Raw genomic sequence first — 12,201 nt, 5'->3', positions numbered from 1 at the left:
ACAACGGTGACTGTCAAGGTGAAGATGTGCATAGCAGTGTTTGTGAGTATGGCCAAGGCCAAGCTGAACTCGCTTGACCACAACGATGACCGTGTCGTCGTCATCAAGGCCAAGATGTGCATAGCAGTGTCTGCAGCACGGATGAAGAACTACTTCCACAAGCACTGCCGAATGGAGGTCAAGAAGTGGCATCCAGACCATCTCGGTTGCAATACAGCGTGAAAGTGATGGATGCCAAACCTTCCACGCAAACGGAAGTTGGCAATATCCAGAGCAGCACTGACAGATTGGTGGTGAATTCCAGGTACTGTGAATATAGCAAAGAACATCAGGCCAGTCCTGAAGACCTAGCTGAAGTTCCAAGTGGCAGTGCGGCACAGAGTTCCTTCAGTGGCCAAGGAAGTCAGTAAAATACATTGCTAAACAAGCAAGAGACAAAGTCACTAGAATGCAGAAGAAAACATTCAATGCTGTACTCACCCCAAAGTCAGCTGAGGACACAACACCCAATTGCAGTCCAGAACAATGCACAGTCCAAGTCTAGAACACCACCACCAATAGTCGCAGCAGTCCACACACTTGAGTTACACACACACACACACGCACACGCTCTATACACACACACACATACACACGTTCTACAAATGCACACACACACACGTTCTACACACACACACGTTCTACACACGCACACACACACACAAGTTCTACACACACGCACACACACACACATTTTCTACTGTACACACGCACATTACACACACGCGCACGCACGCGCACACACACACGCACGCGCACACACACACTTTGCACTGGCCCACACTCCCCCTCAAACACTCAAACACATGCATGATTTGTAATGATATAAACCAAAAATAAAAAGCTGCAGTGAATTTTCAGTCATTCACACACAGACGAATCAAACATCCACATCTTGTATTGTAGATAACAATAGAAATGAAAAACAAAACTTTGAGATCATACTGGTAATGAAATGTAATGGTAAAAAAGTATGTCCAAGTTGACTGTTATAGCTCACCCGTCATGAGTGTAGATTGTAGAGTGTAGAGTGTAAATGAGAGAACATTCAGACTAAGGCATACATACACACACTGTCATAGACAGTGAGCCAGAGGAGAGCTGTATTGCTGGGAGGAGGAGAGCTGGATTGTTGGGAGGAGAAGAGCTGGGTTGCTTGGAGGAGAAGAGCTGGGTTGCTTGGAGGAGAAGAGTTGGGTTGCTGGAAGGAGGGGGCTACTATAACAATTCTGGCTGGCCACTGCATCCCCTGGCTTGGTGGCAGGGTTACGGTATAGGGCCTGGGTCTTGAGCTTGATGGGCTCCTGCTCCAGAGGCCGGCTGCCTTTCAGGGTGGCTACCCTCTCGGCCAGGTCACAAATACGGGGAAGAACATGAAGTCATACATGACGGCGCCCATAGCACCACAGATCATGGGACCCACCCTGTACACCTGCAGGAGGAGGGAAGAACAGAAACCATATTAGTTACATGTAAGCAGCAGAGACATTGGGGCAAGACAGAACAATCTTAACCCATTGACACCTAAGGCACCTGCAACAAAGAGTGTTGAATGCCTGAGCCCTTTTTAAGAAAAGCTACCCTCAGCCCATAAAAACCTAAATATCCTAAATATCCAGCTTCTGAAGCACATAAAAATATGCACTACGTTGCATTTAAACGCTAAGACCCTCATCTTTCATTATAATGTGTTTATTAAAAATCTGTTTGTTTGAGATTAATGAAGTTGTCTCAAATGTCATGAGCCTGAATGCTGCGTAATGCAGCTCCAGGCGCCAGGGCCAATGTTGCGCAACGCAACATCACGCATGAATGGGTTAAGATATGCAGTGCATGCCACATTCTGCAAAACATCAATATACAATGTAGTAACTAATTTAATTGAATTCTTCACTAACAGTACAGACCATATTGAATACTTCTTGATTCACCAACAGTGCAGACCACATACATCTATGCATGACCTGAAAGTAGTTTACTTTTAATGGGAGGGTATAAGCATGTTTTTAATGTATACATTTTTTCTTACCCAGTGGTTCATGAAGTTCCTCTTGAACAGAGCAGGGGTGAAGTATCTGGCAGGGTTCATTTCAGCTCCAGTGTAGAACATCTGAAATAAATAGTGTTCATAGTTGAGTATTAGCTTTAATGTAAAAAAGTAAGGAAGCAAGATATTGTTGCGGCCTGGATGTAGAATAAGATTAGAAATAAGCATGTGTGGGGCCCCAAATAGAACAGTTCAAGGGTGACATTGAAAAAGATAGTAAGGTCAAGCAAAAGGAGTTTTTTTCTGATTGCAGAATTGAGCAGGGTTTCATTTCAGGGTTCTGCCTTCATTAGTTCGCAGGTGTCACAGAAATCAAGCTAAATCACACTAAAGGAAATTCTTGTGAAGGTACGTTTATGCACTGTTGTGGAGCACAAAATTCCCTTTGTTCAAACAGCTCTAATGGACCCCCTTTATATATTACTAACAGGCCTATGTAAAACCAAATCCCTCTGGGCCCCCTTGCACAGTGAGAATACAGTTGACAAATAATATCAAATAATATATTAATTACATTTGTCTTCTTTGAGGGAAAATAAGTATTTGACCCCTATAGCCAATGAAGTACAAAGTACTAGTTTGAAAAGACCTTGGGTCTTGAGCTTGATGAGCTTCCCACAGGTGTCCTGCTCCAGAGGCCGGCTGCCTTTCAGGGTGGCTACCCTCTCGGCCAGGCCACAAATGCGGGGGAAGAGCATGTCGTACACGACGGCGCCCATAGAACCACAGATCACGGGACCGACCCAGTACACCTGCAGGAGGAGGGAAGAACAGAAACCATATTATAGTTACATGTAAGACATCGGAGCAAGAGAGAACAATCTTAAGACATGCAGTGCATGCCACCTTCTGCAACACACCAATACATAATGTAATAACTACAGTAATTTAATTTTACACTAACAGTGCAGGCCACATTGAAAACTTCTTGACACCAACAGTGGAGACTACATCATTCTATAACTGACCTGAAAGTAGTTTACAAACATTGGGAGGGTATACATATGATTTTAATGCATAATTTGTATATATTTTTTCTTACCCAGTGGTTTATGAAGTTCCTCTTGAACACAGCAGGGGTGAAGGATCTGGCAGGGTTCATTTCAGCTCCAGTGTGGGACATCTGAAAAAAGAAAAGCAAAGTGTTCATAGTTGAGTATTAGCTTTAATGTAAAAAAGTAAAGCAATAAATTGTTGCAACCTGGATGTAGAGAAATAAGCATGTGTGTGGCCCCAAATAGAACAATTCAAGGGTGAAAGCAGGTTCACACATTGAAAAAGTATTTGATCCCTTGCTGAATTTGTTGGTTTGTCAACTGATAAAAACATGATCAATCTATAACTTTAATGGTAGGTGCATTCTAACAGAATATCAAAAAGAAAATCCGGAAAACCACTCTAACGAATATCATATTAATTGCATTTGTCTTCTTTGGCTAGAGGGGTCAAGTACTTATTTTACCTCAATGAAATACAAAGTACTAAATGGAAAAGCCCTTGGTCTCTAGGACAGAGGTCAGACGTTTTGTTTAGTGGATGACAATGTTTGTGCACATAAAGGAATTTTGTCTTTTCTTTGCAGATCATCTCTAAATCATTAGGATTTAGTGGCTGTGGCTTGCCAAATGGGTACTTCAGTTCCCTCCATACGATTACTATGGGGCACCTAAGTCTCCACCCCTGGCTTGTGGGGCTGGGAACGCAAAAACTTTTGACTGGGCTGTAATGGACTGATCAAAGCTATTTTCCGACCCAACTCGCATTTCCCCGTCGATCACACATATGCGGTGCCTCAGAATTAATAACAACCAATGGTGTGCTTGTTGACTTCACTTGGCAAGCGATTTTTGAGTTGTGTGTGTGCAAAAATATGTAATTATTTGGACTACACAACAGACGTCGCATGTCCGACGTGCAGCCACTTAAGCCACGGTGCAGCGGTAGGGTTGGCTGTGCCTCGGTTCACGTCAGATATGCGAGGCGCACGTGTAGTCTCCAACACAGTTTTGCACAAAAGCTAAAATAACGTTTCTTGCGTGCCGAAAATGAGTGGTCTTACGACGCAAATCCAAACCTTTCAAATTCACTGTCATCATATGTGAAATCCGGAGCACATGCCAAACGGGATGAGGATTTAGCTTGACTCGCTCCATTAACTCGCACTCAAAATTTTGAGCGCTCCAGCCCCATAGATCGGAAGTAGAAAGGCGTGACTTAGGTGCCCCATTGGGTACATGTCTGGAGACGGTCTAGGCACAGTGGGTTTACATACAGTGTCTTAACTCGCCATCCAACCCGTGCCTGCAGTTCACCTAGGGAGCGCTGTCGAGACAGCGTAGCCTATAAGGCTGGCGCTAATAACTGACAATTGTGCTCGCCGTCGGCTGAAACCTGACAATATTACTGTGGTTTCTGAGAAGCCAATGTGGATTTAAATTAGAAGGACATGACTCCTAGGTTGTTGTACATTTCATTTCTTACAGCTTTGGCATTTAGGAGTCAGCCTCCACTAGCATCTTGCAAACGAAATTGCTTTACAGCAGTCATGATCACAGCAATGCAGCCGGTCGACCAATCCAAACGCAGTGTGTGAAGCCACTGCTCTCCTCCACGCTCCTTGGTAATACCCATAGACCCTCTCTGGTCTAGGCCACTTCATGACCTTAATGTGCTTCCAATAGGGGAAGAACATTAGACCAAAAATACTGAATAAAAACAAAGATATCGCAAACCACGCCCACTCAATGCAAAAGCGTGTGCTCAAGTTGGGTCTCCTAAGGGGGCGTTGTCCCCTACTACTTCTTCCTCTTTTTGATGTGTTTGCGCAAGACGTGCGCTACCGCCATCTACAGCGCTAAGGGGACTTAATTGATTCTCAACCTCAGGACTCCGAAGGTCTCCTAACCGAAGGTCTCCTAAAGGGGCGTTCACCCGACATAAAGTGGATACCGGAAAGGAAACAAAATGACGCTTCTTGGTTACATCCACTTTCTTTGCATTAGACTAGAGGTGACCCCACCCCTTTTTTCATGACAATCCTGGCAGCCATTATTTGGAGGTAGACCTGAGAAATGTAAATGAATGGAAAAGGTGGCTCATCTGTGTCAATGCAATAACGATAAAAGGACATCTTTAAGCAATTTTTTTTTATACTGCCGTGCCCCCCATTGTTTTTGAATGCGTTACGTGTTGGTCCTGTTTTAAAAAAAAACGTTCTGATGGCTTGCAAAAACGGCTTGAAACAAAGCTAGCAAGGTGGCTTCTGTACAAACGAGAGGGTCTTCCGGGTTTCTCGTGGATATCCGCCTCTGATTGGCTCCCTCCTACTCTGCAGAGATATTCTAAAGCTTTTAGACTCGCTACTTCCCCGGGTGGTACTGCACTATAGGGGCGCCAACAGAGGCGTGCAGGCTCCTTTCAGGGCTGTGCTCTCTCGACAGCAACCCCTAGGCGAACTGCAGGCATGGATCGACTAGAGTGGGGAGGCTGTACGTAAATTGGCTGTGTGCTCTTTGTGTATCTGAGAGTAGCAACCAGCTGATAGCTAAGCTAGGTTGCGGGCCACCAGGCGTTGCTTGTTTTGAAAACAAGCAGAAAAAAAATACTCGACATGGGTTGACAAACCCATGTGGGCAACGCCTTCTTTCGATGTGATTCAACACAGACAGGCTTTCGTGATTTGCTCGTAGCTCTGCATTGTTTACATCAATTGGGAAACACAGCCAGGCGAGGTGACGCACCACTATGAAGCCTTGCATGCGAGTTTAACTCAGGCATGCAAACAGGTCAGGGGTGAAAAAGGTGACAAGAGTGCGGCGGCGCGGCGCAACGTAATGCAGTGCGTGCACATGCTCGTGTAGGCAGGTGCATGTGTGTGGTGCGCAGTGGATGGTCTTGTCAGTCTCAACAGTCTCAAACTAGGGGGAGAAGATTTAGTAAAAAAACGTCCTTAAATTGTGAATTTTGAGCATACTCTAGCGGCCAAGGGACAGTGAATATGAGAACCGCCAACCAACTTTGTTACTCCATGATTTAGCTGTAATGTGTGATCGGGGTGGAGGGGGGGGGGGGGGGGGGGGGGGGGGGGGGGGGGGGGGGGGGGGGGGGTGGGGGGGGGGGGGGGGGTACATGGATAGATAGATAAAATGGGTTTTTAAATTACATCATGATAGAGCAGTGGTTCTCATCGTAAGTTTCCCCAACAACTGACCTAATCAAAACCCTTAGTAGGCCTATTAAAAAATAAAAGAAACTAATGCCCCCCAATGGCAACCCCCTGCTCTCAGCAGTCTCCTTCTTAACACCCCCTCAACACTCGCTTGGTTGTCTCATTAGCATATTTAATCATCATATTTCAGACAACTTGCAATACAAAAACAACATAGTTTGAATTAGCTACTGAAATTTTACTCAAACTGCTCACATTTTAGTCTATTCACCTAGTATCTGTTAGTGCCCATAGGACTATTGTCTCCCTGTGGAAAATGAGTAGGAAGAAAAGCTTCAAAAAGTATGTTCCACTAAATATAAATCGGTAGATTTTAAATATGTCATGATATACTAGGGATTACACTTGGAATGATTACCGGTATGCCTACTACTGTAATTTGTCCCTCGTCAAACGCTAGACTGACTGGCCTAGGCTTCTCTCTCCCTCTCCCCCTCTCCCCCTCTCGTGCGCATTAGAAACGGCCTGCAGTGAATGCACGATGTTGGATGCCTCGCGTACATGCCCTTCTTCACCTGGTTTATTACCTGGTAGCTACTTTAGCCTTTTCCCCCTGTAGCGCACTCACTCGTTAAAACTCTGCTACCGGTTGGATTCACTCGCGGAAAAAGCAGATGTCATTTGCATCGCCTATAATTCATATCGGTAGCTAAACAATACAACGAACGGAAAATGAAATATTCTACTGTTGACGTGCATGGACATTTCAAACCACTACCCGAAAGAAACAGCAGAATACGATGAACACGCAACGTGTAACCAAGCTTTCATTAACGGAGCTCTTTTGAGAAGAAATACTTTTTAGGAAAAACAACTAAACCAACTGTCGCTGTTACATCCACTCACTCACTTCTCATCAAAATGCTTGCGTCCCGTTTGTTGTTAGTCATACAAGAAAAGGCCTGCCGAATCGTGATGTTAAAAAGCATGCAGTTGTGCATAACTTTACGGCAAAATAAATATTAGATCAGAGAGCAGTTAAGCCATTTGATCATGAGAGGTGTGGGGTACCTGTTCGCTAACCATGCAGATTTCCACAGTCAAGTCCAAAGACGGCACATATCTGCATTTGGGAAGGGGGAAATAGTCGGACACAACTCTCTCACACCTCTCTGGGAAACTTTATCTGTGACAGATCGCCTGGGCATTTTCATATAATGAGAAAGTACAACTCGTCAGCCCAGCCGACCGAAGAGTCCCCGGTTTTAAACTTTTGCGCTGATTTTTCCAAAGTATGAAGGGCGGGACTTAGATTGAGCTCGTTGTTATTGGCTGTGCCGACAAACACAAATACTGTGATTGGTCAAACGTCGTTGTCGGTTGTGACATCTCCTGTCATTACAACAGAGTGAGAGCTAGGCTATGACATTTTCTGAGGTACTTTTCTCCTCGCTCGAGACACCCCCCCCAAACATTTTCTCCTCGGATCTGCACGATTCACAGAAATGACCCATTCAGATTTCAAAACGGCGTATTTCGCCGAAAGGTGGCAAGTTTGCATGCCTCTTAACTTGAGGTGACCATTCGATTTTCAAAAGGAGAGAGTAAAACTGTTTATCAGAAGTTGGCCTTTAATAATGTGAAAATTCTCAACACACTATACAAGGATAATGGTTTAAGTGTTTTGCTAAATATCTACACAATTAATATTAAGTGATCTTAAATCATATTAGTCGATAAAGTACATTTTAAGTAGATATTTAGCCTGACATTTCAAATCTGGTCCTTGATTAATGTGTCACTTCATATTCACACAGTTTTACTCCAGTTTTGGACAGAGGTGGCAGTGCTCTCTATTGATTTGCATTGACTGAAGGTCCACTAGTTTGGAGTCTGACTGATATGGTGCTGGTGACCATTTACCATCTTGAGCTTGATGGGCTCCCCACAGGTGTCCTGCTCCAGAGGCCGGCTGCCTTTCAGGGTGGCTACCCTCTCGGCCAGGCCACAAATGCGGGGGAAGAGCATGAAGTCATACATGACGGCGCCCATAGAACCACGGATCATGGGACCCACCCTGTACACCTGCAGGAGGGAAGAACAGAAACCATATTATAGTTACATGTAAGCAGCAGAGACATCGGAGCAAACAGAGTAATCTTAAGACACACAGTGCATGGTGCATTCTGCAAAACATCAATGCACAATGTAATAACTAATTTAATTGAATACTTCTTGACACACTAACAGTGCAGACCACATACATCTATATATGACCTGAAAGTAGTTTACATACAATACAATACATACAGTACTTTATATACAAAATATTTTTTTTCCTTACCCAGTGGTTCATGAAGTTCCTCTTGAACAGAGCAGGGGTGAAGTATCTGGCAGGGTTCATTTCAGCTCCAGTGTGGAACATCTGAAACAAATAGTGTTCATAGTTGAGCATTAGCTTTAATGTAAAAAGTAAGGAAGCAAGATATTGTTGCAGCCTGGATGTAGAATAAGATTAGAAACAAGCACAGGTGTGGCCCATCTTTAATTCAGTTGACAAGTTGATTGGAAGTGTCTACCTAGTCTGTGGGACCAGAACTTAATAGTTTACAGGGGATCAAATACTTCTTCCCCTCAATTAAAAATAAATCAATTAATATATAATCTTAGAAGTTATTTTCTGCATTTTCTTTTTGATTTTCTGTCTCTGCATGTTAGAATACACTTACCATTAAAATGATAGACTATTCATGTCTTTATTAGTACGGCAAACCAACAACAAAATCAGAAAGATGAAATGCTCATCATTCTTACTGTACCTGGTGACTCAGTCCAACGTCCCTAATATTGAGTCCTGTGAGACCAGTTGGCGGCTAACTGGTCTCATAGGACTCAATGTTAACTGCTAGCTTAGAGGTAAAATTTGCACTGCCATACTCGGAGAACGATTGAAAGTACAGGAGAAAGGTAAAAATCAATCATTTAACTCAAGAAGAAGTGTAAAATAAGCTTATTTCCAAAAATGGGACAGTATCACTTTAACATAATTGATACATTGTCTTTTTACTCACAATACGTAGCAATAAACGCTGTTAATCAAAGCAAGCCTGTGTCCAGACATGGACCACCGCGACACCTCCCACTCGGTCTTGGCATGGCGTGACACATCAGGCGAGCTGGTTGCAGCCAACTTGTTCCTCTACTGGTAGGAGGTCGATGAGCCGTCGTACATCCCGATACAATGTGGTACCTTGTAGGTCCTCGGGACTTTAGGTTGGCTTTGGAATCTTCACCTGAGCACATCCACTTGGGGGGAATTTCATATGGACATCCCAGACAATGCCTTTGGAGTGGTCACACTGACCACTCTTGCGAGCTTGAATTGCTCCTTCAATGCATTTTGGTCACAGAACCACACTATATCTGCAACAGCAACATTTCTTCTTGAAGTGTGCCGCCCTTCATATGTTATTTCTGAGCGCTGCCCACCCTACACTGGGCTGTCTTGATTGTGTTAGTTGGCTTCTCTTTTTCGCCCCTTGAGTGCACACATGTCCCTCTGTGGCGATGGTTAGAATTAGTTTGTCAGTGTGAGCAAAGTACACATGCATACTGTACACATACACACACATCAAACTATGTGTATGATGGTGGTGGGGGGCTTGAATAGGGCAGATAGTTGATAGTCTTTGATAGTTGGGGTTGCTGGTGACGGGGCGTGGGGAAGTTTGTAGGAGGAGAGCTGGATTGCTGGGAGGAGAAGACCTGGATTGTTGGAAGCAGGGCGCTACTATAATAAGTCTGATTGGCCACTGCTTCTCCTGACTTGGTGGCAGGGTTATGGTATAGGGATTGGGTCTTGAGCTTGATGAGCTTCCCACAAGGGTTCTGCTCTGGAGGCCGGCGGCCTTTCAGAGTGGCTACCCTCTCGGCCAGGCTGCGCATGCAGGGGAAGAGCATGAAGTCGTACATGACGGCGCCCACAGCACCACAGATCATGGGACCCACCCAGAACGCCTGCATGAGGAGGGAAGAACAGAAACCATATTATACTGTAGTTACATGTGAGATGCAGAGACATCGGAGCAACACAGAACAATCTTAAAAGGGGCACAATGTAGCACTACATAGTTTGTGTAGATTTTGAGACAGGCATGACACAGGCACCGAGCAGTAATGAAAAAATGCTGTTTAAGTTCACTGTGAGACTGTTTTTCATCACAGAATGCTGTAAGAATTGTGTTCACAGGAGGAAGATAGACACCGAGGCAGAGATGTGTCAATCATGTTCAGAGTTTACTGAGGATACTCGGGTCATTACAACGATACAGCTTAACCCATTGATGCCTGATGTTGCGTTGCGCAACATTGGCCCTGGCGCCTGGAGTTGCATTACGCAACATTCCCGCTCATGAGATTTGAGACAACTTTATTAAAAATCTCTGTTTGTGAAGATGAGGGTCTTAGCATTTAAATGCAACTTCAGTGCATATTTTTATGTGCTTCAGAAGCTGATATATTTAGGTTTTTATAGGCTGAGGGCAGCTTTTCTTAAAAAGGGCCCAGACATTCAGCACCCTTTTTAGCAAGTGCCTTAGGCATCAATGGGTTAATCAGTCCTATCATCGGAGAAAGGCACATTTCTGCCCTTTAAGTGTCTGTAAGGTAGTTCTATTGAACCTGATCGGGTGATCCTGACAGAAGCTACAGAGTATCTTCAGAGACTTTCATGATACATTTGTAACATACCTTAACAATGGCTTAGTGTGTCTGAACGTACTCTGCAGCCTCTGTTCTGTTTGTATCATAAGAGGAATGTTCTTTGCTCTCCCGATAAGAGCACACAAGCTAATGGTCTTGCTAGCATATATTCTATATTCCTACAATGCCAGCAGTTGATACAAATGTGAATATATATCTGGCAGTATGTAAAGCAAATTTTTCTTATGAGCAGTACGACAATCGTTTGGGTCGCTCAGTCAAAAGTTGCATTCGTAGTTCTCTGATAGCAGACCGTGAAAGTGGTCGCGAGAGTCATCGTTCACTTACGATTAACTCAAATTAATCACGTGTCAGCCGATGCTTATTTAACTTTTAATCCTACATATTGGCCTTTTAAGACATGCAGTGCATTGCACATTCAGCCAAAATCAATACTTAACTTATATGAATACTTCTTGACACACTAACAGTGCAGACCACATAATTCTATATCTGACCTGAAAGTAGTTTACAAAATGGAAAAGTAAACACACATTTTATTTTCCCTTACCCAGTGGTTCATGAAATTCCTCTTGAACATGGCAGGGGTGAAGGATCTGGCAGGGTTCATTTCAGCTCCAGTGTAGAACATCTGAAACAAACAAATAGTGTTCATAGTTGAGTTTTAGATTTAATGTAAAGAAATAAGGAAGCAATAAACTGTTGCGGCCTGGATGTGTTGTTCTATTTGGATGTGGCCTGTTCTATTTGGGGCCACACACATGCTTATTTCTCAATGGTGAGAGCAGGTTCGCACATTGAAAAAGTATTTGATAGCTGAATTTGTTTGTCAACTGATAGACATAATCAGTTTATAACTTTAATGGTAGGTGCATTCTAACACAGAGACAAAATATCAGAGAGAGAGAGAGAGAGAGAGAGAGAGAGAGAGAGAGAGAGAGAGAGAGAGAGCGAGCGAGAGAGAGCGAGAGCGAGAGAGAGCTTCATCTGAATACAATGTGACAGTGGAAGTAGAGTATTTAAGGGAATTCTCTTAGGTTAGAAAGATTAACGTTAACATAAATGTTACATAGGCTTTTTACTCACAACGCAGCGAGGATCGATGGAGGCTGGCTGGCTCTTGCTTCCCCTGGCTGGGCAGCAGGCTTATAGGGCCTGGGTATTGAGCTTGATGAGGCTCCCTGCAGGTGCGCTGCTGGTTCATCTCCGGGGGCGGGCTGCCTTT

At 44.0% G+C, this 12,201-nt stretch overlaps 1 protein-coding gene across 1 annotated transcript; it reads right to left on the bottom strand.

Moving 5' to 3' along the window:
• Positions 1 to 813: 813 nt before the first annotated feature.
• Positions 814 to 8,784, bottom strand: LOC134447406 (uncharacterized). The gene is made up of 5 exons (XM_063196860.1): positions 8,599 to 8,784; positions 8,178 to 8,339; positions 3,129 to 3,209; positions 2,069 to 2,149; positions 814 to 1,471 (listed from the first exon to the last, which is right to left on the bottom strand). The coding sequence occupies exons 1-5, from the start codon at positions 8,707 to 8,709 to the stop codon at positions 1,376 to 1,378; spliced, it is 531 nt and encodes a 176-aa protein (XP_063052930.1). The 5' UTR covers positions 8,710 to 8,784; the 3' UTR covers positions 814 to 1,375.
• Positions 8,785 to 12,201: the final 3,417 nt, after the last annotated feature.

Source organism: Engraulis encrasicolus, chromosome 4 (genome assembly GCF_034702125.1).
Source record: "Engraulis encrasicolus isolate BLACKSEA-1 chromosome 4, IST_EnEncr_1.0, whole genome shotgun sequence".
Lineage (NCBI taxonomy): Eukaryota > Metazoa > Chordata > Actinopteri > Clupeiformes > Engraulidae > Engraulis > Engraulis encrasicolus.
This window is presented reverse-complemented; position numbering and strand designations above follow the sequence as displayed.

Excerpts from the sequence above, each read along its gene's own strand:
- LOC134447406 (XM_063196860.1), bottom strand. The coding sequence starts at position 8,709 with ATGCTCAACTATGAACACTATTTGTTTCAGATGTTCCACACTGGAGCT. Across the intron at positions 8,340-8,598 it reads GGAACTTCATGAACCACTGG|GTGTACAGGGTGGGTCCCAT; the intron begins GTAAGGAAAAAA and ends TCCCTCCTGCAG. Across the intron at positions 2,150-3,128 it reads GGAACTTCATAAACCACTGG|ATGTTCTACACTGGAGCTGA; the intron begins GTAAGAAAAAAT and ends TATTTATTTCAG.